The following is a 26,559-nucleotide window of genomic DNA, read 5'->3' on the forward strand; positions in this document are numbered from 1 at the left end:
GTTTCTGTTAGGCAGGGTGACAAGGACCCGTGGGCACAGCCTTAGAATTAGAGGGGGTCAATTTAGAACGGAAATGAGGAGACATTTCTTCAGCCAGAGAGCGGTGGGCCTGTGGAATTCATTGCCACGTAGCGCAGTGGGGGCCAAGACGTTAAATGTCTTCAAGACAGAGATTGATAAATTCTTGATCTCGCAAGGAATTAAGGGATACAAGGAGAGTGCGGGTAAGTGGAATTGAATCGCCCATCAGCCATGATTAAATAGCAGAGTGGACTCGATGGGCCAAATGGCCTTGCTTCCACTCCTATGGTCTTATGGAATTGTAGGTGCCTGCCACACTCTGGGTTTTTTGAAAAAATGCTTCAAATCCTCCTCTAAACCTGCTGCACTTTCCCTTAAAACTGTATCTCTGGTTATTGACCCTGAAATGAAGGAGATAAATCCCTCCCTGTGTACCCTATCTATTGACCCTCGTAATTTTGTGTCAGGTCCCCTTGTCGCCTTCTCCGTTCGCAGGAAAGCAAACCCATCCTACTTTGTGTCTTCATTGGTGATTTGCTCTGGCAGAGGCAACATCCCTGGTGAGGCTCCTCTACTCTTTCCAGTATGCCAGCTATGGCATAACTAATGTTACATGTAGCTGCATCAACCACCTTGCTCATCTATTCAGTGCTTTGACTAAAAAGGGATATATGCTCTCTTATTGACTTTATCTGCCTGTCCTACTGCCTTCAGTCAATATCCCTACAAACCAAGGTCCCTCTGATCATCTAAAATTCCAAATGTCCAACCATTCAATACATCCTCCCTTGCCTCGTTCGTCCTCCCATCACCTCTCATGTTTTGCCACTGTTCAGCCTGCCTGTATTGTACTGTAGTCTCAGAGTTTTCTCCATGCTATTTACCGCACCACGTATTTTCATTTCTCAGCCAGACTTACTGATTATACCTCCTAAATTCATGACTCAACCATTAGTGTACACTGAAAACAACAGAGGATCGAAGCCTGTGATATGCCATAAACACAGGTTTCCAGTCACCGTCTTGTAACTAAGCCAGTTTTGGATCCAATTTAACAAATTACTCTGGATCCCATGGGCTTTTGGTTTGTTACCCTGTCTGTCATATGAAACTTTGTCAAAAGCCTCCAGGTCATTATCACTAACCTAAATTTCATAGTTTAATCGTCATTTGACCTGGAGAAATGTTGCCCGAAATCTTTATCCCGTAATCCTTTTATGGTCAGCTAATGAAAACAACTTGTAGGTACCCTACTTATCTTGATTACAAATACCTCGATCAAATATCCTGCCGATCCCCTTTGCTGCCAAAGAGAACAATCTCAATTTCTTCAAATTCTGGATTCCCCAAAGCCTGTCCACCATCCAAAAGTCAAGAGTGCGGTGGAATACTCCCAACTTGCTGGATGAGTACAGATCCAACAACACTCAATAAGCTTGATACTATCCAGGACAAAGCAACCTCATTGATTTCCAAAGCAACCTAGATGATCAGAGGGACCTTGCTTTGTAGGTATATTGACTGAAGGCAGTAGGACAGGCAGATAAAGTCAATAACCTCCAATCCACTCCCTTTAATATTCACTCCCCTCACCACGATGCACAGTGCCAGCAATCTTAGGGTGGCACTGTGGCTTAGGGGTTAGCCCTGCTGCCTCACAGAGGCAGGGACCCGGGTTCGATTCCAACCTCGGGCGACTGTCTGTGTAGAGTTTGCACGTTCTCCCAGTGTCTGCCTGGGTTTCCTCCGGGTGCTCCGGTTTCCTCCCACAGTCCAAAGATGTGCAGATCAGGTGAATTGGTCATGCTGAATTGCCCATAGTGTTAGGTGCATTAGTCAGAGGGAAATACGGGGAGTGGGCCTGGGTGGGTTGCTCTTCGGAGGATCGGTGTGGACTAGTTGGGCCAAAGGGCCTGTTTCCACACTGTAGGGAATCCAATCTAATCTGTACCATTTACAAGATCAGCTGCAGGAACTCACTCACACACTTCTGACAGAATTCTATAGGTGTTCAAACCTTTTTGAACAAAATCCCAAGTTCCAACACCCAGAAGATAAGGCCACAAATGGATTGGAATGTGGCCATTTGCAAATATTTTGGAATATGACTATCCGATCTACATCCATCCTGACAACATTGCGGCTGCCCTAAGGACTGCAGTGGTTCTACATTCATTGGTTTTCCTTTTATCAATTTTGAGAGTAACATCTTCAAAACACTCCAACAATTTTGTCAAATATCATTTCCCTCTCGCAATCCATGCTATGTCCAATCAAGTCGTTATAGAATCCCTACATTATAGAAGCAGGCTATTCAGCCCACCAAGTCCACGCTGACCCGCTGAAAAGCATCCCAACCCTTAACGTATCCGTGTAACCCTGCATTTCCCATAGCTAATCCATCTAGCATGGCAAATCCATCTAACTTGCACATCTTTGGACTGTGGGAGGAAACCCGACCACCTGGAGGGAACCCATGCAGACCCTGTGTGTGTGTGTGTTGGGAGGTAAACGTGCAAACTCCACACAGTCACCTGAGGGTGGAATTGAACCCGGGTTCCTGGCATTAAGAGGCAGCAGTGCTAACCATTGAGCCACAGTGCTGCCCCAAATGATTATCCAAGTGTCTTTTTAATCACAAGCTTTAAAACAGATTGTCATGTTTTCTATGACCACTGTAAGGCTGACAGATCTGTCATTCCTTATTCTCTGTCTTGCTGCCTTCTTAAATATTGGTGTGACATTTGTCTCCTACCAATCAGCAGGAATTATTCCAGAATCTATGAAATTTTGGAAGATAACCACCAATGCATCAATTATTTCTGTAGGTACATCCTTCAACACCCCAGGTTGTAGAATATCAGATCCTAGGGATTTATCAACCTTCACCCATTCATTTATCTCGTATAATATTCTTACTAATACTAATTTTCTTCATCTCCTCATTGACTCTAGCCACTTGAATGTCTAATTCTTGAAGATTACTGATATCTTCCTCAGTGAAACCAGACACAAAGTTATCCTTTGGCTTCACTGCCACTTCTCCGTTCTCTATTATACATCTCCTGACTGTGCCTGTAATGGGCTTACATTTGTTTCAGCCAAACATTTTGTTTTTCAATACTATCGAAGGCTGTCCAGTCTGTTTCTTTATGTTTTGCCAGTTTGGATTCCTGTTCTATTTTCCCTTTCCTTATCAGTTTTTTTTTGTTCTCCTTTACTGTCTTCGGAAAAACCTCTTCATCATCAGGTTTACTGCTATTTCTGGTAACCCTAAATTTCCTTTATCAATCTCAGTTCTGCAGTTGGAGTCAGTTCACTGCCCCTTTTTTTCAATTCTTGTACCTTGAAGGAATGTACAGTTGCTGCAAGGTCTGTAATAGTTTTTTTTTAAAAACAACTCCATTGCCTATGTACAATTACACCTTTTAATGTACTTTCCTGAGTCCAGCCCAGCTAATTTATGATTCGCCTTGTTCAAATTTAACTCCCTTACTTCACATCGAACTACCTCGCTTTCGAATACAACGTAAAATCCAACGTACAGCCTGACCTGCTGAGTTTTCCAGCTTTTGCCGTTTTATATTTCAGATTTCCAGCGGCTGTGGTATTTTGCTTGGATTGCAGGCATAACTTATGGAATCGAGTCCAGAAACACAGTTGGACCGATTCAGAGCCAGCTTCTATCAACCTGGACATTGGTTACAGACCTTGACTCCTGGCCTCCAGTGCATGTCCTTTTTTGGATGAGGTTGTAGAACTTGTGGCCTTAGCAATGGAAAGAATGGCCACCAATGGTGAAGTAATTAAAGGTCTCCAGTGTTCAAGAGGTCAGAAGAGTGGAGATATTTTGCACTGTTGTGAAGCAGTAGGAGGTTATACTGATAAAGGACCTTTGCAGGACTTGAAATTAGGGATGAGAAGCCAGTGCTTTAGGTACACCTTAAACAAGAGCTTTTGTAGGTGAGCGAGCACAGGAATTAGGGAGGAGCAAGACTTGGTACCAGCAAAATTTTGGATGACCTCAAGATTACGGGGAAGTTAACGTTAGAGGTCGGCTGGAAGTGTGTTAGGATAGTTAAGTCTAGAGGTAACGAAGAACTGGCTGAGATTTACAGCAGCAGATGAGCTGACGTGAGGGTGGTATTGGGTGATGTGACTGAGGTGGAAATAGGCAGCCTTGGTGATGATGGGGAGAGGTGTTAAGAGGCTCATCCCTGGGGTGAAGTCTTTCACTGTGGTTGTGAACAGTTTGGTTCAGCCTCATGCAGTTAAAGGGACAGAGTCAATGGCTAGGGAGTAGAATTTGTGGTGGGGACTGAAGACAGTGGCTTCAGTCTTCCTAATATTTAAATGGAGGAACCTTCTGCTTTATTCAGTACTGGATGTCACACAGCATGACTTGATAGTTTTCAAATACACCTGGTACCCTAGTGGTTAAGGTTTCAGAGATTCTGTCAAAGTTATGCTTAAGCTGTCGATACATAAACCTGTGGCCTGTGTAAGAGGAGAAAGCGAAACACAGAAAGAGACACAGAGGGAGGGCTGTAGCCTTCAATCCATGTGCACCCCCCACCAACCCTCCCTCAGTGTGCCTTTCTTTGTTCCTCTTCCTCCTCTTATAGAGGCCACAGCTTTATGTAAGCCCAGATAGAGTGGCAGTTACAAACTACCGTATATACTTGCGTAAAAGTCGATCTCATGTAAAAGTCGACCTTTTATTTTTGGTCAAAAGAATCTTGTATTTTCCATATATCTCATGTAAAAGTCAACCCTACTATATTGCATTATAAACCTCTCACAAAGGAAACTGCATTTTCCCATTAACCCACTGAAAGAAAATCACATTCATTCATTCATACCGGTAGCTACTGATCACTCCTTTTTTACTTTATTGTGTCTCCATTCTTCATAACTGTACAGCGCCCACTTGATTTAACTACAGCACATTTTGATTCATTCAGACCAGTACTTATCGCACTCTGTTCACTAAACATCCAAACGTTAATATCATTAAAAAGTTAATAATTTTAATTGTACTGTTATATCTGGATAAAGGTGAGATATATTAGCTACATATACCTTCAATTCTTTGACAAATTTGTTAATGTTGCTGAGGTTCATAACATACAAGAGTAAATGGGAGGGAAATGGAAGACTTTGGTACCAAAGTTCAAGATGCTTACACCTTCAAAATTTAATAACTGTTTCATTTTAAGTGTGCCATTATACCAGGCCATTACGATGTTGAACAGTGTGATTTTGCAGGATTTCAATGAATGTTTGACATTTTGAATTTTCATACCTGTATGTATAAATAAAATTTACTACCTTCATTCTTGTTTCTCTTGCTTTGATCCGGTAATTACTTTTACCGTAATTCATTGTGTTTTTCTTCTTTACCCAGGATTACACGTATGATCAAATTGACTTCTGCTAATAATATGGTATTTCAAACTGTAGCATGAACTTCAGCCCCTCAAAACTAGTGCCTGTGTATTAGTCAAATGTATAAATTGAACCCATAAAAAAATCTTTAAAAATCCGACTTTTACACGGAGTATACACGGTAGTTGAGTTTGTCGACAATTCAGCAGCTTTTACCACTTGTGCCAGCTAGATTCATTCTGCTCAATTTCACACTCTCCTTTTGTGTTTTTGTGGCTTCTCACTCATGCCCTTTTTTTCTATTTCAATTCTTTTTCACAGGTTGAGAGAAGGGGACATTTTGTTTTTGCATGCGGGGAAACTGTAACCAAACATCGCAGCAGGATCTGACAAAGTTGCCCAAATTGTCGTGTCCTCAGTATCGTAGGATTTGAGCATGGAAGGAAAGAGTACCGTTCACAGTGCAGAGGAACCGTATACGTGTTCTGTGTGTGGGCAAGGGTTTAGCCGATCATCTGACCTGTCGGAACACAATTGCAGTCATGAGAAGGACAAGAGCTGGACATGTGGGGACTGTGGGAAGGGATTCAATTACCCATCTCAGCTGGAAGCTCACCGCCGTTGTCACACAGGGGAGAAACCATTCACCTGCTCCAAATGTGAGAAGGGTTTTACTGCCTTATCTACCTTGGTGATACACCAGCGTGTTCACACTGGGGAGAAACCTTTCAAATGCCTCGTCTGTGGGAAGTGCTACAAGCGTTCTGGCGAATTGATGGCTCATCAACGTGATCACACCGATGAGAGACCTTTTAAATGTACACACTGCGAGAAATGCTATAAAACGTCTGGCGAACTGATGTCCCACCAACGTGTTCACACGGATGAGAAACCATTCAGGTGCTCTCACTGCGGGACTGGGTTCAAGAGATCGTATGAGCTCACTGTTCACCAGCGAGTTCACACTGGGGAGAGGCCATTCATCTGCTCAAAGTGTGAAAAGAGATTCACTTGTTCATCCAACTTGCTGAAACACCAGCGACTTCACACAGGGGAGCGGCCATTCATCTGCCCTGACTGTGGGAAGGGGTTCACTCAGTTATCCAGCCTGCAGGTGCACCAGCGAATCCATACTGGGGAGAGGCCATTCACTTGTTCAGAGTGTGGGAAGGGATTTATCCAGTCATCGAAACTGCTGACACATCAGCGATTTCACTCTGGGGAAAGGCCGTTCACCTGCTCGGAGTGTGGGAAAGGATTCACAACCTCATCCCACTTGCTGACACACCAGCGAGTTCACAAGTAGCAACAAGTGATTGGAGTTTGCTGGGAGGGGTGGTGGTTAATCACATCCAGGACTGAACCACGTTCATTGGGGTCTGCTTCAGGTGATGTTACTGAATTTCTTATAAGGTCTAATAATGCAGATGAAAGTCAAATAAATCAGCTTTGTGTTCAGCACAAGTATGTCAACTCTTGTTAATATCTCTAACTCAAGTTAGTTCCTTTTGAATGATTGTCCTCCTCTGCCTCCTCCATCCTCACGTCCAGCAACAAGCGTGAGGAGCTCACATGGCTTTTTTGTGATTAAGTTTGAGACTATCTGATTAGCTGCCTCTGCTGCTTCCCTCACTTACACTAGTCCAGCAGGCTAAACTGCCTCTCAGTATGCCCTTTGCCTGAACCCATATCTTCCTTCAGTTTCTTTCCCAACTCCCCATGTGACCAATAGGTGTGCACCTTGTTCCTGAGGTGCACCTCTTGCTCCATCATCCCTAATCCCAGTAAGTGGTCACTAAGCCTCCCACATTCACTGATAATTTTGATGGTTTTCTCCATCTCTTTCTTCAGGTCTTGCCCCTCCTTTCCTAAAAAAAAAAGGCATTATCACCCCTTCTTCAAAAGAACCCCTTGGTTATACTGTCCTTGCAAAGCACCAATCAATTTCCAATTTCTCTTCCATCTCCAGAATCCTTGTATGTTTTATCACCTATGCAGATTTCTACCCATCATTCCTGGAATTCCATGTTCAAATCCCACTGATATGGTTCTGCCCCTACCGCAGAATCAAATCTCATCTTTATTGAAGTCACAATTGACATCCTTTGACCTGGAGTGTGATAATCTCCTGCTTTATCCTTCTTGACCTGTCTGCAGCATTTCACATGTTGATCATGCCGTTCTCCTCCAACTCCTCTCCACTGTTGTCCCGCTGGCTGGGGCTGAACTCATCGAGTTCCTTTCTTATCCTAATTTTAGAGTGATGATCAGCAGCTTTATATTCCCGCTTGTGGACGGCACAGTAGTTAACACTTCTGCCTCACAGCGCCAGAGACCCGGGTTCAATTCCCGCCTCAGATGACTGTCTGTGTGGAGTTTGCTCATTTTCCCCGTGTCTGTGTGGGTTTCCTCCGTGTGCTCCGGTTTCCTCCCACAGTCCAAAAATGTGCAGGTTAGGTGAATTGGCCATGCTAAATTGCCTGTAGTGTTAGGTGAAGGAGTAAGTGGGTCTGGGTCGGTGTGGACTTGTTGGGCCGAAGGGCCTGTTTCCACACTGTAAGCAATCTAATCTAAATACTAGAAACACCATCAAAAGTAATAAAATTTACAGCAGGCAGGGTGGTTTAACATAACACCAGAAGCCAGGGAATCTGAATAATTTATATTTCTAAGGAATTAAATTTGCAGATACTGAACGCTCAAAGCTGATAAATAATAGTACATAGTTAAATTATTCAACCATCAAAATCCAACTGTTCATATTTCTCTATTTGATTTAATCTGTTATTTATCTAATCGATTAGAATTGCAGAACAGTTATAACACAGCAGCAAGCCATCCAGGCTATTCTTTCCGTGCTGGCTTTCTGCTAGAATAATTCCCCTGGTGCCCGCCTTCTACGTTTTCCCCAAAGACTTGCAAATGCTCCCCCTTCAGCAAAATGATCCAAATTTCTTTTGGGAAATGCATTCCAGATGATGACAACGGCGTGTGTGAAAAGAAAGAGAAAATGTATATCTGCGGCTCTAATCTTAAAACAAACATCGATGGCTTGCACACAATAGACGTACTGTGTTACTGTATTTCACGTATCACTAACTGAACCCAGATGCACAACTCGCCACCTCTTCCTGCGGAAGAGCCTGGCGCAAGCGCACTGGTGGCAGTGAACGGCGCATGCGCGTTCCAAGCACTAGCGGGAACCTCAGGCAGCATCAGGGAAGAGCGCAAGGAGGCGAGTTGAGATAGCAGGGGAGGACTGACTTAGCCAGGGAATGGGTGCGGTGGCTTTATGAACACTCGCTGTGCGCTACAAACCGTGAGTAAGAAGCTCCAGGTGTGTTCCGATTTGACAAGCGCCGCTTTTCCTGCAGACCGCGGACCCGTGTTGGCAGCCGCCATCTTTGTACGGGGCAACGGGACGTTGGAGCGCATGCTCAATCGCCATCTTTATAGGGGGCAATCCGCTGCAGTGCATCTTGTCCACAGTGCACACTGCAGCTATTGCGGATTGATGGTGGGCGGAGTGAATGTGAGAGGGGAGTCAAACATGAGGCTTTGTGCTGGGTTTCCTCAGTGTCCATGGCGTCATACTCGCCATCTCTCAACTTGCTGACCACTCATTTGACATCTCCATGTAATTTTGCATCTATTTGTGTTCCTACTGCTCTCTGTGAGTTTGCTCATTCAGGCAATGAAGAGAATTCTATTGTCCAGCTGGCCTGTGCCTTGCAGTTGATGAACAGGCTTTAAGGAGTCAGGAGGTAAGTTAAAGTTCTGCTTCTTCGTCGGGTGGTTGTCCTGATGAAAACCATCTGATGAAGAAGCAGCGCTCCGAAAGCTAGTGATTCCAAATGAACCTGTTGGACTATAACTTGGTGTTGTGTGATTTGTAACAAAGTAATGTTTGGTAGTATGGTTGACAATATCTGTCATCAGTTTGCTGCCAGCAGTAGACTAATTTGGAGGATCTGTTCAGTTCGACCCGTTGCCAGGTATCAGTATTGCAGTTATACGAGAATGGATTGGTTGAAGGTATAGAGAGAAAGTGAGGACTGCAGATGCTGGAGATCGGAGTGGAAAAGTGGAGCTGATGAAGGACCTATGCCCAAAACATTGATTCTCCTTCTCCTTGGACGCTGCCTGACCTGTTGCTCAGCCCCCTTCCCCCTCCACATTCCTGATGAAGGGCTTATGCTCGGAATGTCGATTCCCTTGCTCCTCGGATGCTGCCTGACCTGCTGTGCTTTTCCAGCTCCACATTTTCAAGTCTGGTTAGGGTAAAGTCAAACTAAGAGATTTTCCATTCTGAACTGAAAGTAATAGCTTTTGTACCTCCTTTTGCAGGGTATTGCAAGTGGAAGATTTACATGAAGGAAACACAAACCAGCCGTCACATTGAGGTCTGACAGCAGTTTGATTCTTCAGGACCTGGATACTTGTGACATTTGAATGTAAGAATTGAGTTCCCGGTCTTTCCCTTTCACTGCATAAAAATCATCTTTCACTTAGTCATAGTCATAGAGATGTACAGCATGGAAACAGACCCTTTGGTCCAACCCATCCATGCCAACCAGATATCCCAACCCAATCTAGTCCCTCCTGCCAGCTCCCAGCCCATATCCCTCCAAACCCTTCCTATTCATGTACCCATCCAAATGCCTTTTAAATGTTGCAATTGTACCAGCCTACACCACTTCCTCTGGCAGCTCATTCCATACCCGTACCACCCTCTGTGTGAAAACGTTGCCCCTTAGGTCTCTTTTATATCTTTCCCCTCTCACCCTAAACCTATGCCTTCTAGTTCTAGACTCCCTGACCCGAAGGAAAAATCTTTGCCTATTTATCCTATCCATGCCCCTCATGATTTTGTAAACCTCTGTAAGGTCACCCCTCAACTTCCGACGCTCCAGGGAAAACAGCCCCAGCCTGTTCAGCCTCTCCCTATAGCTCAGATCCTCCAACCCTGGCAACATCCTTGTAAATCTTTTCTGAACTCTTTATTTGTCAATCTGCACCAGAATAGCGAGTAGGGGAGTGGAAGGGGAGGCATTCAGGATGGAATTGGTAACATTACAGGCCTGACATGTACCTTCATTTCGAGAGGTTTCGAGTACAAGAGCAGAGATTTGTCATTTTAGTTATACAGGGCCTTTGTGAGTCCGCACCTAGAATGCTGTGTGTGGTTTTGGTCTTCCTTTCTGAGGAAGGATGGTCTTGCTTTCGAGGGAGGTGCAGCGAAGGTTCCCCAGGCTGATTCCAGGGATGGCGGGACTGAGGTATGAGGAGAGATTGACTAGGTTAGGAATGTTTCCACTGGAGTTGAGATGAATGGGGTGGTGGGGGGGGGGGGGGTCTCATTGAGGCTTATAAAATTCTAACAGGACTAGACAGGGTAGACACAGGGAGGATGTTCCCAATGGTGGGTGTGTCCAGGACCAGGGGGGGTCACGGTCTGAGGATTCGGGGTGCACCAGTTTGGACGGAGATAGGGAGACATTTCTTCACCCAAAGAGTGGCGAGCCTGTGGAATTCATTACCACAGGAAGTAGTTGATGCCAAAACATTGAACGTATTCAAGAGATGGCTAGATATAGCACTTGGGGTGAATGGGGTCAAAGGTTATGGGGAGAAAGTAGCATGAGGTTATTGAGTTGGACGATCAGCCATGATCGTGATGAATGGTGGAGCAGGCTCGAGGGGCTGAATGGCTTCCTCCTGCCCCTATCTTCTATGTTTTCCTTTAGGGCGAAATGTAGGCGCATCAAGCCCAGAAAACCCTGGAAGTCTGGGAGTTGGATAAGAAGAAAAAGAGATGTTTTGAACTGGTTCAAAGGGAGCAAATCAATGGAGAACCTAGTGGAGAACGGAAGGTGCAGGGGGGGTCTTAAGAAAGCGATGAGGAGAGCAAAACGCAGGGATGAGAAAACACTGGCAGGTAGAATTAGGGAGAATGCCAAGGTATTCTGTAAATATATCAAGGGGGAAGAGGGACAGAGTGAGGATCAAGAGGGCAGTATGTGCATGGAGCCAGAGGACTGTGCTAAATGAGTACTTCACATCTGTATTCTGTTTGGAGAAGAAAAATGAGAGTACAGAATTCAGGAACGGGGAATGTGAGGTGCCTGAGCAGTTTGAAGGTCATAGCCTAGTGCGGGTAAGTGTGACTCGTGTAGAATTTGGTCATTTTTTGTTAGTGCAGGTTCAATAGTCCAAAGGGCCCATTATGATTGTGTTATTTGGCAAGTCTTGTCAGAATTCGTAAATTCTTGTTCCTTATTCCTGTTTTGAAGAGCTAAAGAGAACTTATTTTCTTCGTCTACATTATCCATATCATAGAGTCAGAGAGATGTACAGCTTGGAAACAGACCCTTCGGTCCAACCTGTCCATGCCGACCAGATATCCCAACCCAATCTAGTCCCACCTGCCAGCACCTGGCCCATATCCCTCCAAACCCTTCCTATTCATATACCCATCCAAATGCCTCTTAAATGTTGCAATTGTACCAGCATCCACTGGCAGCTCATTCCATACACGCACCACCCTCTGTGTGAAAAAGTTGCCCCTTAGGTATCTTTCTACTCTCACCCAAAACCTATGCCCTCTAGTTCTGGACTCCCCCACCAGAGGGAAAAGACTTTGTCTATTTATCCTATCCATGCCCCTCATGATTTTGTAAACCTCTATAAGGTCACCCCTCAACCTCCGACGCTCCAGGGAAAACAGCCCCAGCCTGTTCAGCCTCTCCCTACAGCCCAGATCCTCCAAGCCTGGCAACGTCCTTGTAAATCTTTTCTGAACCCTTTCAAGTTTCACAACATCCTTCCGATAGGAGGGAGACCACAATTGCACGCAATATGCCAACAGTGCATGTGTTTAAGAATTTCGGTGTAACTCCAGCTCCTCTTCCTCAGATCTACTTTATTGCAAGAGGAACAGTTTCTCAAAGTTGACCGCTAAAATTGACCGTGAAAATACCTCCTCCCTCAAACCATTCTGGTAAATCTTCTCTGGCCCTCTCTCAGAGACCCAGCCATCCTTCGCCCTGTGTGGTGATCTCTGGTTTGCACAGACCCAGACGCTGTGGGTCCCTGTCTGTGATGTCACACACCGTGACATCACCAACTCACCGGGGATTTCATCATCACTATTTGTGATCTCTTTCCAACTGCAGGCTCCAATAGGAGACCTTCACATTGCTCGGGGGTGATTGTTCTGAGCATTTTCCCATAATGTAAACGATTCCAATGCAGGAGGAATCTAGTTGGTGCATTACATGCCGGCCTTGAAATTGTAGATTCTAGGAAGACCAAACTCTGAAACAGACACGACACATAAAATGTAAAAGGGGATTGAGAAAGGAGCAAGTGTCTTCGCAGACGATTTTAAGTTTATTTGCACGGACAGAAGGTTAGATTTTGTTTCTGGATTTTTAGTTGTCACTGTCCAGGGCATGGCGAATTTTCCAGCCACGTGACAAAAGAGCTCCAACCATGCTGAGAAGGAAGGAGTTAAGAGTTCTTCACCCAGGGAAGCTGAAGGAATGGCAATAGCACCATCATCAACGATAGGGATGGAGACAGTTCGGGAGTGGAGTTTGTAGTAGTTCCTGAAGACACAATGCCTTGTGTTCTCCCAAAATCTGAATGGAGGAAATTCCTTCTCATCCAGTGCTGGATGTCAGGTATGTCAAGACAGTGTGTGACTTGGTGGGAATCTGTAGGTCGTGATATTTATGTGTAGCTGTGATCCTAATCCTTCGAGTTGGTGGAGGGTTTGGTAAATTCTCTCAGAGTCCTATTCAAGGTGCTGATCTGTTCAAACTTTCTCCATTTCCCCCATCTCTCCCACCTCTCTCACTCTCTAATGTTGTCCCAAAGGGGCTAGAGTCCTGTGCATGTCCAGAGGTGTGACAAATTCTGTTCCCTGAAGAAGTTGTCGAAGCAGTGAGTTCTTAGGATTGTCCAACAACGTTCGTGTATCCACTGTGCTGGCCCCTCAAATTACCAGCTTGAATCAGCTCAATTTGGCATGGTTTTTGTGTTTTTGCTGATTCTCTTTCACTCTCTATTTTCTCCTTTTAAACAATTTTCGCAGGGACTTAGGAAAGGAGGGCTTGCAGTCGGGAAACGGAAACCAAACATAGCATCAGAACCTAACCGATCTGACCACTTTATTGCAACCTGAATATCATTGGGTTTTGAACATGGAAGAAAAAGGCACCAGTCACGGTGGGGAGAAACTGTACACGTGTTCTGTGTGTGGACAAGGCCTCAGCTGGTCATCTGATCGGTTCGGACATAAATGCAGTCGGAACACAGAGAAACCGTGGAAGTGCGGGGACTGTGGGAAGGGATTCATTTCCCCGTCAAAGCTGGAGACTCATCGGCGCAGTCACACCGGCGAGAGGCCGTTCACCTGCTCCGGGTGCGGGAAGGGTTTTACGACGTCGTCCCACCTGCAGAGGCACCAGCGAGTCCACGCTGGGGAGAGGCTATTCGCCTGTAACGAGTGGGTGAGGGGATTCACGCCTTCCTCCAGCTCGCGGACGCGTCAGCGAGTTCCAACTGCAAAGAGATCTTTTCCGTGCCTGGACTGCGGGACGTGCTGCGCAGGCTCTGAGGGGCTGATGGCCCATCAGCACGTTCGCTCTGAGGGGACACCATTCCAGTGCTCCCACTGTGGGTCCGGGTTCGAGACATTGCCTGAGCTCACCGTACACCAGTGCACTCGCAATAAGGAGAAGCCGTGGAAATGTGGCGACTGTGGGAAGGGATTCAGTTACCCCTCTGAGCTGGAAACCCATCACCGCACACACACCGGTGAGAAACCATTCACCTGCTCTGACTGCGGGAGGGGATTCACTCGGTCCTACCAGCTGATGACCCATCGGCGAGTTCACACCGGGGAGAGACCGTTCTCCTGCTCCGAGTGCGGGAAGGGCTTCACAAACTCCTCGGACCTGCTGATCCACCAGCGGGTTCACTCCGGGGAGAGGGCCTTCACCTGCTCTGTGTGCGGGAAGGGGTTCACCACTTCCTCCACCCTGGTGACACACCAGCGGGTTCACACCGGGGAGAGGCCCTTCACCTGCCCTTTATGCGGGAAGGGATTCACTCGGTCTTCCACCCTGGCGATGCACCGGCGGGTTCACACCGGGGAGCGGCCGTTCACCTGCTTTGATTGCGGGAAGGCCTTCACTCAGCTATCCAGCCTGCTGAGACACCAACGTGATCACAGTGGAGAGAGGCCGTACGCCTGCTCACAGTGTGGGAAGGGATTCACTCGGTCGTCGACCCTCTTGAAGCATCAGCAAGTTCACCAGGATCTGCAGTGATTTGTGTTTTGTTGATTGTCATGTAAGGACTGAGCCATGTTCATTGGGGTCCAGAATGTGGTACTGGAAAAGTACAGCAGATCAGGCAGCATCCGAGGAGCAGGAAAATCGATGTTTCGGGAGAAAGCCCTTTGCCAGGAACCATGTTCACTGGGATCTGTTTTGCTCATTGAATAGAATCCAGCACATTCAGGTGAATATTCAAGATGAAAGTCAAATAAAGTTGCATTAAATGCACAATGTGTCGAACCATCTTAACATCTCTAATAGAAGTTAATCTTCTTTTGAAGGGCTCCCCCCTTTCCCCTATCTCCTCCATCCTCCCAAGTGTATAAATCTCATGGAGCTTCTCTGTCACTATATTGTGAAAGCATTTGATGAGGTACTTCCCATTAGGGTTACTTAATAAGACCATGGTGTTGGAGATGGTATGCTAGCATAGGATAGAGGAATATCTGACTAATAGAAGACAGAGAGTTAGGAATAAAGGGGGGCATTTTCAGAATGGCATCCTGAAACCCAGAGTGCCATCGGGAGCGGTGATGGCCCAACAGATACTTACAATAGATATCAGTGACTGGGATGAGGAAAGTGAATGCACTGTAGCCGAGTTTGCAAAAGCCACGGAAATGGGAGGGCGAGTCTTGAGAATGGTGCAGAGTGTGCAGAGACACATAATCTAGAGGTGCCAGTGTTGGACCGGGATGTACAAAGTTTGAAAATCACACAACACCAGGTTTAATTGGAAGCACTAGCTCTCGGAGCGCTGCTCCTTCATCAGGTGGTGGTGGAGGACACAATTGTAAGGCACAGAATTTATAGCTAAAGTTTACAGTGTGATGTAACTGAAATTATGCATTGAAAAATACCTTGATTATTTGTTGAGTCCTTCATCTGTTCGAATACCGTGATAGTTTCACTTCTTTCATGTGTAAATCACAAAACTTTTTTTTTAAAAAGTTGCATTCCCAGGTTAACTGTAACAACTGGTGTTAGCCAGACAACATAAGCAGGTTAAGCAAGTTGGCCAAAATCTTGGCAGATGGAATTTAATGACAAAAAATGGGAGGTTCTGCGCTTCTGCAGAGAGAATTGAGGAGCCGAATGTTATTTAAATCAGGAAAGACCACAGAGAGATTTAAAAACCTGTTCTGATAAGGGTCGCTGGCCTTGAAATATTAACTCTGCTCCTCTCCTACAGATGCTGTAAGACTTGCTGAGTTTTTCCACCACTTCCTATTTGTGTTTTAGAGAGTTGGGGCTTCTTGGACATGAATTACAAAATGCTGGCATACGAGTTCGGCAGATAACAGTGTAATATTGCCATTGATTTGAAAAGAAAGTAGAGTATAAGTATGGGGATCTATTTCTAAGACTGTACAAGGAACAGTTGGAATACTGTGAACAGTCCTGGGCTCCTTGTATAAGGAAAAATATATATACTGGCATTGGACACAGCCCAGAGAAGTCTCACTGGGCTGATCCTGGATATGGAAGGACTATCCTAAAGGGTTGCTCAGTGGTTAGCACTGCTGCCTCATAGCATCAGGGACCCGGGTTCAGTTCCCATCTCAGGCAACTGTCTGTGTGGAGTTTGCACATTCTCCCAGTGTCTGTGTGGGTACACCTCTGGGTTCTCTGGTTTCCTCCCACAATCCAAAGGATGTGTAGGTCAGGTGAATTGCCCACGCTAAATTGCCCGTAGTGTTAGGCGCATTAGTCAGGGGGAATGGGTCTGGGTGGGTCACTGTTTGGAGGGTCGGTGTGGACCTGTTGGGCTGAAGGGCCTGTTTCCACACTGTAGGGAATTTAATCTAATCATCTTATGAGAAGAGGTTGTGTCTGTACTCATTGGAGTTTGGAAAAATCACAGGTGATCTTATTGAAACCCAAGATCCTTTTGGATTTTTCTCCCCTCAGGATGAATCTGCCATTCACTCAACTTTTTCCGGCTCCAAAACCTGACATGGAATTAAGTTGCTCACTCCGTCTGTGTGATTCCCTCAGATAGAACATAGAACATAGAACAATACAGCACAGAACAGGCCCTTCGGCCCACGATGTTGTGCCGAACTTCTATCCTAGATTAAGCACCCATCCATGTACCTATCCAAATGCCACTTAAAGGTCGCCAATGAATCTGACTCTACCACTCCCTCGGGCAGCGCATTCCATGCCCCCACCACTCTCTGGGTAAAGAACCCACCCCTGACATCTCCCCTATACCTTCCAGTCAGAAACTTTTTCCCCGGGTACAACAGAGTGTTACAAGGGGACATAAATTTAAGGTGAAGGGGATAATTGCATGGTCTTCTGAATGTCTATTTCACGAACAGATGTTGGGGGTATTTGCATCAGTGCCACAGGGTTTCCTCCGTTTAAAGTCACAGAGAAACGTCCAGGTTTGTCTGGGAGTCCAACCATCCATTCTGAATTGCTGTCACTCTCATTTTAAGGCTTTCTGTAGTAATGCACTGAGGTAGGTTGTTCTTCCTAACACCAATCCCCAGGTTTACATAGGAATACAGGAACAGCAGTAGGCCATTCAGCCCCTTGAGCCTGTTCCACCAACCACAGCCCCAACTCCATATGCCTTTGGCCCATATCCCTTAATACAGTTGCTTAACAAACGTTTATCTGTCTCAGACTTAGGATCCAGCTTCCACTGATGTTTGTGGATTAGGTTCCAAATGTCTACTTTGTGTGTGTGTGTACAAGTGTTGTCGAACATCTCTCCCATTTTAAAAAAAAAACAAAAGAACGTGGTTGCTGGAAATCAGAAACCGAAATTGCCGGAAAAACCCACAGGTCTGGCAACATCTGTGGAGAGAAATCAGAATTAACGTAACATCTGAAGAAAGGTCACTGGACCCGAAGCATTAACTCTGACCTCTGTCCTCAGATGCTGCTAGACCTGCTGAGATTTTCCAGCAACTTCTGATTTTGTTTAAATGCCTCCTGGACACTTGGCCCGAATTCTCATTTTATGCCAAAATCTCCAACCAAGGAAATGGTTTATTTTTATCTACCCAGATCTTTTCCTGTTAAAAGTTGAAAATCACGTGGCACCAGGTTCTAGCCCAACAGGTTTTTTGAAAATGCCAGCTTTTGGAGTGCTGCTCCTTCATCAGGTAGCTAGTGGAGCAAGATACATAGGACACAGAATTTATAAGTAAAAGATCCAAGTGTCACGCAACTGATGTAATGTATTAGAAAAACTAGATGGATGTTAAGTCTTTAATCACTTAGAATGGTTTCGATTGATTAATGTGTAAATCCCAGAATTTCTTTCAAGTCGCAGCACCAAGATAACAATCATGATTCGGAGATGCCGGTGTTGGACTGGGGTGTACAAAGTTGAAATTCTCACACAACACTGGCGGTACGGTGGCACAGTGGTTAGCACTGCTGTCTCACAGCGCCAGAGACCTGGGTTCAATTCCCGCCTCAGTCGACTGACTGTGTGTAGTTTGGAGTTTGCACGTTCTCCCCGTGTCTGCGTGGGTTTCCTCCGGATGCTTCGGTTTCCTCCCACAGTCCAAAGATCTGCAGGTCAGGTGAATTGGCCATGCTAAATTGCCCGTAGTGTTAGGGGCAGGGGTAAATGTAGGGGAATGGGTCTGGGTGGGTTGCGCTTCGGACTTGTTTGGCCGAAGGGTCTGTTTCCACATTGTAAGTAATCTAATAATCTAATTAATTAAAACGCCAGGTTATAGTCCAACAGGTTTAATTGGAAGCACTAGCTTTCAGAGCGCTCCGAAAGCTAGTGCTTCCAATTAAACCTGTTGGACTATAAGCTGGTGTTGTGTGATTTTTTTTAACTGAGGTAACATGGTTTTCTCAGCCTATTTTTTAAAAAGTGACATCTCAGCTCAGACAATGGATGAAAGGTGAGATGTTAGAGTCTGTTTGTATCCCAGCCTGGAGTGAAACTGGTCTTATTTCCAAAGTAGGAATTTACAAAATGTCACGTGGCCTGACTGCAGACTATTTGGGTGCTTTTTGAACAAAATAGAATGTATCTGCAAATACAAATCCTGTTAATATTTTGAAGACTTCGATCTGGTCCCCGTCCCCCCCCTCCCCCCTCCCCCCTCCCCCTCCCTCCCCATCCCCCCCCTCCTCCCCCCTCCCCCTCCCCCTCCCTCCCCCCATCTCCCCATCCCCCCCCTCCTCCCCCATCCCCCCCCTCCTCCCCCCTCCCCCTCCCCCCTCCCCCTCCCTCTCCCTCTCCCCATCCCCCCTCCTCTCCCCCCTCCTCCCCCCTCCCCCTCCCTCCCCCCATCTCCCCATCCCCCCCCTCCTCCCCCATCCCCCCCCTCCTCCCCCCTCCCCCCCCTCCTCCCCTCTCCCCCCTCCTCCCTCCCCCCCTCCTCCCCCCTCATCCTCCCTCCTCCTCCCCCTCCCCCTCCCCATCCCCCTCCCCATCCCTCCTCCTCTCCCCCCCCCCCCCCCTTAACCTGCTGAATGTCAGAGAAAACATTGGGATTGCTCAAGATTGAAAACATAGATCATTAACTCTCTTTATCTCCAAATGTCTCCCTCCCCATTGTCTTTGAAATGAGTTCCACGCTCTCCCCAACTGGTCCGCATCCTCAGCTGGACTCAGCTTTGCCCTTGTTCAGTGGTTGGAGGACTAACGGCCCCAGCTCGGTCCTCCAGCCCCGCCTCATCTGCCCCTCTTGGTGTAATCTGCTGTCAATCACCCATGCCCCGCCGTGAAATGGAGCATGCGTAGTTTGTTGTAAAGGGTCAGGACTCGGGGTGCCTGAAGGAAGCGATAAAGTGGCTGGACGAGGAGGCTTGGAAAACACACTAAGACTTTGAAAAAGCAGTTCATTGTTCACACCAAACAGTGGACGGCTCCAGGATCTCTTCCAGAGAGATACAGGCAATTTCTCTGCTCTGTGAATAGAAAGGGGTTCACTGATTTATCCAACGTGCCCAAAGGCAAACATTATGCGTTACCAGTGCCGTTACATTCCGTTGTTTCTGCTGGACATCACCCCCAGGGTTAAATAGAACATAGAACAATACAGCACAGAACAGGCTCTTCGGCCCACGATGTTGTGCCTAACTTCTATCCTAGAGTAAGCACCCATCCATGTACCTATCCAAATGCCACTTAAGGTCACCACCACTCTCTGACTTCAACCGGTTAGCCAGTTTTCTATCCAATTGGCCAAATTTCCTTCTATCCCATGCCTCCTGACTTTCCGCATAAGCCTACCATGGGGAACCTTATCAAATGCCTTACTAAAATCCATGTACACTACATCCACTGCTCTACCCTCATCCACATGCTTAGTCACGTCCTCGAAGAATTCAATAAGACTTGTAAGGCAAGACCTACCCTTCACAAATCCGTGCTGGCTGTCCCTAATCAAGCAGTGTCTTTCCAGATACTCATAAATCCTATCCCTCAGTACCCTTTCCATTACTTTGCCTACCACAGAAGTAAGACTAACTGGCCTGTAATTCCCGGGGTTATCCCTATTCCCTTTTTTGAACAGGGGCACAACATTCGCTACTCTCCAGTCCCCTGGTACCACCCCCATTGACAGTGAAGACGAGAAGATCATTGCCAACGGTACTGCAATTTCCTCTCTTGCTTCCCACATAATCCTAGGATATATCCTGTCAGGCCCGGGGGACTTGTCTATCCTCAAGTTGTTCAAAATGTCCAACACATCTTCCTTCCTAACAAGTATCTCTTCTAGCTTACCAGTCCATTTCACACTCTCCTCTTCAACAATACGGTCCCTCTCGTTCGTAAATACTGAAGAGAAGTACTTGTTCAAGACCTCTCCTATGTCTTCCGACTCAATACACAATCTCCCACTACTGCCCTTGATCGGACCTACCCTCGTTCTCGTCATTCTCAGGTTTCTCACATACACATAAAATGCCTTGGGGTTATCCTTGATCCTATCCGCCAAGGATTTTTCATGCCCTCTCTTAGCTCTCCTAATCCCTTTCTTCAGGTCCCTTCTGGCTATCCTGTATCCCTCCACTGCTCTGTCTGAACCCTGTTTCCTCAACCTTATGTAAGCCTCCTTCTTCCTCTTTACTAGACATTCAACCTCCCTCATCTTTTCAAATTCTAGATTGTTCTGGTTTTCAGATTTTCAGTTGCTCTATTGGACTCTAATGCACTCTAGTTTCACCTGCACTTCCACGTGTAATTTACTGTATCCGTTTGCTCCCGATGCTCACCTGTACAGTGGGGATGGTGGACGCCTACTCGCAGAACGCTTCAGAGAACACCTCCGGGACACCCACACCAACAACCCCACTGCGCCATGGCTGAACGCTTCAACTCCCCCCTTCCAGTCCGCCAAGGACATGCAGGTCCTGGGCCTCCTCCATCGCCACTCCCTCACCACCGGACCCTTGGAGGAAGAACGCCTCATCTTCCGCCTCAGGATCCTCCAAACCCAGGGCATCAATGTGGATTTCACCAGCCCTCCCTCCGCCTTATTCCAGATCCAACCTTCCAACTCGTTGCCATCCTCATGGACTGTCCTACCTGTCCATCTTCCTTCCCACTTATCTGCTGCAGCCTCCTCCCTTCTAAACGATCACCCTTAACCCCACCTCCATCTACCGATCACAATCTCAGCTACCTTCCCCCAGCCCCACCCCCTCCCAAAAAGCTCACCACCTCCTCAGCTCAAAGCCTCATTTCTGATGAAAGGTTTTTGCTCAAAACGTCGCTTCTCTTGCTCCTCGGATGCTGTCTGACCTGCTGTGCTTTTCTAGAACCACACTCTCAACTCTAATCTGCAGTCCTCAAATTCTTCTAATACACTCTATCCAGTTATAACAAGAACTCCCTGTTCTTAAACTGCAATCCCAAGCAATGAAGGCTAGAAATCCATTGCCTTCTTGGTTACTTGTTGCACCGACACTCTAACTTTGCATGTTTCATGTACAAGAACACTCAACTCTTTGTGCTGCACACTTTAGAGTCTGCCTCTCTTGTGGTAAGTTCTGTACAGTGGCTCAGTGGTTAGCACTGCTGCCTCACAGTGCTGGGGACCTAGGTTTGATTCCAGCCTTGGGTGACTGTCTATGTGGAGTTTGCACATTCTCCCTGTGTCTGTGGTTTTCCCCCAGTGTTCCAGTTTCCTCTCACAATCCAAAGATGTGCAAGTTAGATAAATTCGCCATGCTAAATTGTTCAGGGATGTGTAGGTTTGGTGCATTAGTCAGGGGTAAATGTAGAGTAATTAGGGGAATGGATCTGGATCAGATACTCTTCAGAGTGTCGGTGTCGACTTACTGGTCCAAAGGGCCTGTTTGCATACTGTAAGGATTCTATTTTTTTTTAAAACTGCCTTTTCATTCTTCATATTAAAGTCCATGACCTCACACTTTCCTATATTAAATGCCAATCCTTTGCCGACTCACTCAACCCATCTATATCCTCTTACAGATGCTTTATAATATAATCGCAGTATGCCCTTCCAACAATTTTTTTTATCATTAGCAAATCAGCATTATTCTGCCCCCTTCTCCAAGTCTTTAATATTGTAAAGTGTCTTCAGGACGATTTGGATAGTCTTAGTGACTAGATAGGAAAATAATATGGAAAAAGTGTGATGTTTCATAGGAAGAGCAGATGTGCAGAGTATTTCATAATGGTCAAGATTGGAGTGGTGCTGGAAAAGTACAGCAGGTCGGCAGCATCCGGCCTGTGCTCCCTGAGAGTCCGGTGGAGGGAGTTTCAACGAGGCATTCAAAAAGGAATTTTTATTTGAAAAAGAAGAATGGCACTAAATTACATGTTCATTCTGACCGCATCCAGTGTGGGCCCTGACACCTCTTTCTGCTAGGGAGTAATAATACTGTGATTCTTAACACAGAAGGAGTGTGCTGAAGGGTTGTATCGCTCTCTGGCTCAAATTGGGGAACATCAATGGTGCTCCACTACCCAGAATTCCTCGCAGGCTAGAAAGCACACAGAAAATGGGAGATGGCAGAAGAATGGCGCTAAATTACATGTTCAATCCGATGGCCACCGCATCTATCGTGATGATTTAGAGTTGCCGGTGTTGGACTGGGGTGTACAAAGTTAAAAATCACCCAACACCAGGTTACCGTCCAACAGGTTTAATTGGAAGCACACTAGCTTTCGGAGTGACGCTTCTACATCAGGTGGTATCGTGGGCCGTGACACCTCTTTGTGCATAGGGGCTAACAATGCTGTGATTCTTACCACAGAGGGAGTGTGCTGAAGTGTTGTACCGCTCTCCGGCTCAAACTGGTGTCCGTACAACCTAATGTCCCAATTTTGTTTTGGTTCTCCGGCATCAGTAGTCGCACCCCCCACCCCCGCCGCGACGAAAAGAAATTCCTGGGCGCAGTAATTGGGAACATTAATGGTGCCGGGGCTACCCAGAATGCCTCGCAGGTGTGAAAGCCCCCTATCTGCACAACAGGAGCGCAATGAGCAGGCGCAGGAGGGAAGGCAGCTGGAACATGCGCGAAGCGGGTGATGCCGCCGGATGCAGTTTTATGTCTCGGCTCCAGAAAGATGGCAAACGAGGACAGAAGGAGGGTGCGATGAATCCGGGCGGTGGGACGGAGAAACCTCGCGAACGCCTGGTGTAAGCCGCAAACCCCGAAGAAGGACCTCCCCGTTTCACGTTGGCGTAAACAGGACTCAAGACTCCAGGCGCCCTCGCAGGAATAGGCCCCAGGGAAAGGCCGCCATCTTTATTTGGGGCACTGGACCCTCGCCTCAAAGTAGCAAGCGCGGCTTCCATCTTTGTAGGGGGCAATGTTTGGAATGACTGGGGAGGGTGTTTCTTTTTAAAATTCACTCATGGGATGTGGGCCAATCTGACATTATCGCCGATTTCTAGTTGCCCAGAGAGCAACTGAGAGTCAACCACATTGCATGTGGGTCCAGAGTCAGATATGGTCGTGCCAGGTAAGGATGGTAGAATTACCCTTCCCTTAAAGGGCTTTAATGAGCCAGATTTCTGACATTCGACAATGGCTTCACGATCATTAGACCCTGAACGTTAGATTCTTCACTGAATTCAGATTCCACCATCTGCCATGGCGGGATATGAACCCAGTTCCCCAGAATGTTACCTGAATTTCTGAATTAATGCTACCATTGTGCCCCCCCCCCTTTACTGATCATTGTTCAGAATGAAGACAATCTGTCCATCAAGCTGCATTAACCCTTCACACCCAGTGTCTCATTGATGAGGTAGAGCTGTGGCACAGAAGGAAAGAAAAGGAAGCAAATCCCACTCTTCCACATGGGATGCCTTGCCCCAAGTGTCCAAACGTCTGCAGCTGCATTCAGTCATACAAAGACCCAGGGCACAACTCACAACCCTGAATAGACATCTCCCTTGAATTGAGGGAATGCCAACCACAATGAGGGGCAGTTTGCAACAGGAAGTATGCACAGTCATCCTGGGTCAAAGAAGGGGAAGTTTTATCCTGGACTGCCAGTGACCAATTTTGTAAACTTATTTTACAGGATATGACAAGAGAATTCACAAGTTGGGAAATCCAAGTACCTCCAATCACATCAAAATCTGACAATTATTTAATACATTAGAACCAGAATGTAATCAGCCTTTGAAAGTAAGTATTGAATTGCAGTACACACTCAATCACTGTCATCCCTCATTTCCTCCCTGCAGCTCTTCCCCAGAATGTTAAATCTCTGTCCTGCAATCATTTTACCATCAATTAATGGGATAGGTTTTCCTTAACTACTTAACTTAAACCAACCATAAACTTGTGCAACTTGATCAAATGGCCTCTTTACTACAATGAGATCAGACCCAGTTTCTTTATACTAGCCTTTTGATTAAATATCCCCCATCTCATTCCATGTTTCGGCCTCAGGCAGTTACCAAGGAGAGGGATGGCATTACTAGTGAAGGAATGGAATCTGTAGAAAGGACTGAAGACAATGACTTCAATCTTCCCAAGACTTAAATGGAGGAAATTTCTACTCATCTGGCATTAGGTGTCAGACAAGCCTGGATGGTGCGTGACTAGGAGGTGATGGTGTTCATTTGCTACCCTAGTACTTCAGGTAGTGGAGTTTGGGAGGTTCTGATCAAATTGTAAATGCATAAAATCCATCTCTCCTCCCTCCCTCTCAGTCTCCGCCCACAAAGATCAGAGTTTTGTGTCGGCCAAGACCAAGTGGCAAGTCCCAATCTTTGAATGACGTCAGTGAAACAAACGAGCTTTTTATGACTACCCAGAAGTGTTCATGGTCACTTTTGCCTTGTGCCCCACATTACTCAATCCATTCAGTTCCATTTCACAACTTGCCTTTGTGTTTCTGCGGGTTCTCTCTCACTCCCTTTCTTCCACTTCCAATCAATTTCACAGGATATGAGAACAGGAGGATTTTCAGTCAGGAAACAAACACCCAAAATCATGCCAGGTTCTGACAGAGTCGTCCAGTTAAATTGTAACCAGAACAACGTCACATTTTGAACATGGAAAAGAAAAGCACCATTGACAGTGAGGAGAAACCGTACACGTGTTCTGTGTACGGACGAGGATTCAGCCAGTCAGCTGACCGGTTGGGACACAACTGCAGTCACAGTGGGGAGAGACCGTGGAAATGTGGGGACTGTGGAAAGGGATATAGATCCCCTTCTGAGTTGGAAACCCATCAGCGCAGTCACACCGGAGAGAAACAGTTCACTTGCTCTGACTGTGGGAAAGGGTTCACTCGATCATCCACCCTGTTGACACACCAACAGGTTCACACCGGGGAGCGACCATTCACCTGCTCAGTGTGTGGGAAGGGATTCACTCAGTTATCTAACCTGCTGAGACACCAGCAGGTTCACACTGATGAGCGACCTTTTAAATGCACAGACTGTGGGAAGCGCTATAAAAGTTCCGGGGAATTGATGCGCCATCAACGTGTTCACACCGATGAGAGACCATTTAGGTGCACTGATTGTGGAACTGGATTCAGGACATCATCTGACTTCCTCATACACCAGCGAGTTCATACTGGGGAGAGACCATTTGCATGCTCTGAGTGTGGGAAGGGATTCACGCGATTATTTCAACTGCAGGAGCATCAGCACAGTCACACTGGGAAATGGCCCTTCACCTGCTGCGTGTGTGGGAAAGGATTCATTCAGTCATCCGGTCTGCTGACACACCAGCGGGTTCACACTGACGAGAGACCTTTTAAATGTCCTGACTGTGGAATGTGCTTTAAAAGTACCGGGGAACTAATGTCCCATCAACGTATTCACACCAACGAGCGACCATTCAGATGCTCTCATTGCGGGACTGGCTTCAGGCGATCGTCTCACCTCACTGTACACCAGCGAGTTCACACTGGGGAGAGACCGTTCACTTGCTCTGAGTGTGGGAAAGGATTCGCTCAGTCATCCCACCTGCTAACACACAAGCGGGTTCACAGTGGAGAGAGGCCATTCACGTGCTCTGAGTGTGGGAAAGGTTTCACTCGATCATCTCACCTACTGAGGCACCAGGGAGTTCACAAGTAACTACAGTGACAGGATTCTTCTGTCAATCACGTCCAGAAATGAACAGTGCTGAATGGGATCTGCTTCTGCTGATTTTAATGGAATCCGGCCCCCTTAAACGGCCTAATATTCTGGATAAAAATCAAATAAATCAGCTTTGTATAAGACACACAATGTGTTGTGTCTTTTTAACATCTCTATCACACTCATTCGTCTTCAACTCAAAACTGCTTCCTCCATTCCTATGTGCTGAATGTACATTTTCCTCCATTTTCTCTTGTTTCTTGCCTGCGTCCTTCAGAGCTCGT

The 26,559-nt window shown here is 46.5% G+C and overlaps 2 protein-coding genes across 5 annotated transcripts in view; both read left to right on the forward strand.

The window, feature by feature from the left end:
* LOC140460076 (uncharacterized) overlaps positions 1 to 26,559 on the forward strand; it is a 78,222-nt gene that overhangs the window by 46,320 nt on the left and 5,343 nt on the right. Inside the window, exons 4-7 of the mRNA XM_072554477.1 lie at positions 5,731 to 6,714; positions 8,347 to 8,476; positions 11,489 to 11,566; positions 13,557 to 14,744. Of these exons, the coding sequence (XP_072410578.1) occupies positions 5,846 to 6,714; positions 8,347 to 8,476; positions 11,489 to 11,566; positions 13,557 to 14,744 (2,265 nt within the window). The 5' untranslated portion in view covers positions 5,731 to 5,845. The remainder of the gene's footprint in view (positions 1 to 5,730; positions 6,715 to 8,346; positions 8,477 to 11,488; positions 11,567 to 13,556; positions 14,745 to 26,559) is intronic.
* Positions 23,031 to 26,419, forward strand: LOC140461003 (uncharacterized). Of its 4 annotated transcripts, none has more exons than XR_011954442.1 (3): positions 23,031 to 23,685; positions 24,253 to 24,359; positions 24,627 to 25,117. XR_011954442.1 is itself a non-coding variant. In XM_072555770.1 (3 exons), the coding sequence occupies exon 3, from the start codon at positions 25,235 to 25,237 to the stop codon at positions 26,270 to 26,272; it is 1,038 nt and encodes a 345-aa protein (XP_072411871.1). In that variant the 5' UTR covers positions 23,208 to 23,685; positions 24,253 to 24,359; positions 25,125 to 25,234; the 3' UTR covers positions 26,273 to 26,419. The 4 variants fall into 4 exon arrangements, 3 of the variants coding, with proteins under 3 accessions (XP_072411871.1, XP_072411872.1, XP_072411873.1); XM_072555770.1 differs by lacking the exon at positions 24,627 to 25,117 and adding an exon at positions 25,125 to 26,419 and having other exon boundaries at positions 23,208 to 23,685; XM_072555771.1 differs by lacking the exon at positions 24,627 to 25,117 and adding an exon at positions 25,125 to 26,419 and having other exon boundaries at positions 23,208 to 23,498.

This window comes from Chiloscyllium punctatum, chromosome 36, assembly GCF_047496795.1.
Source record: "Chiloscyllium punctatum isolate Juve2018m chromosome 36, sChiPun1.3, whole genome shotgun sequence".
In the NCBI taxonomy this organism is placed as follows: domain Eukaryota; kingdom Metazoa; phylum Chordata; class Chondrichthyes; order Orectolobiformes; family Hemiscylliidae; genus Chiloscyllium; species Chiloscyllium punctatum.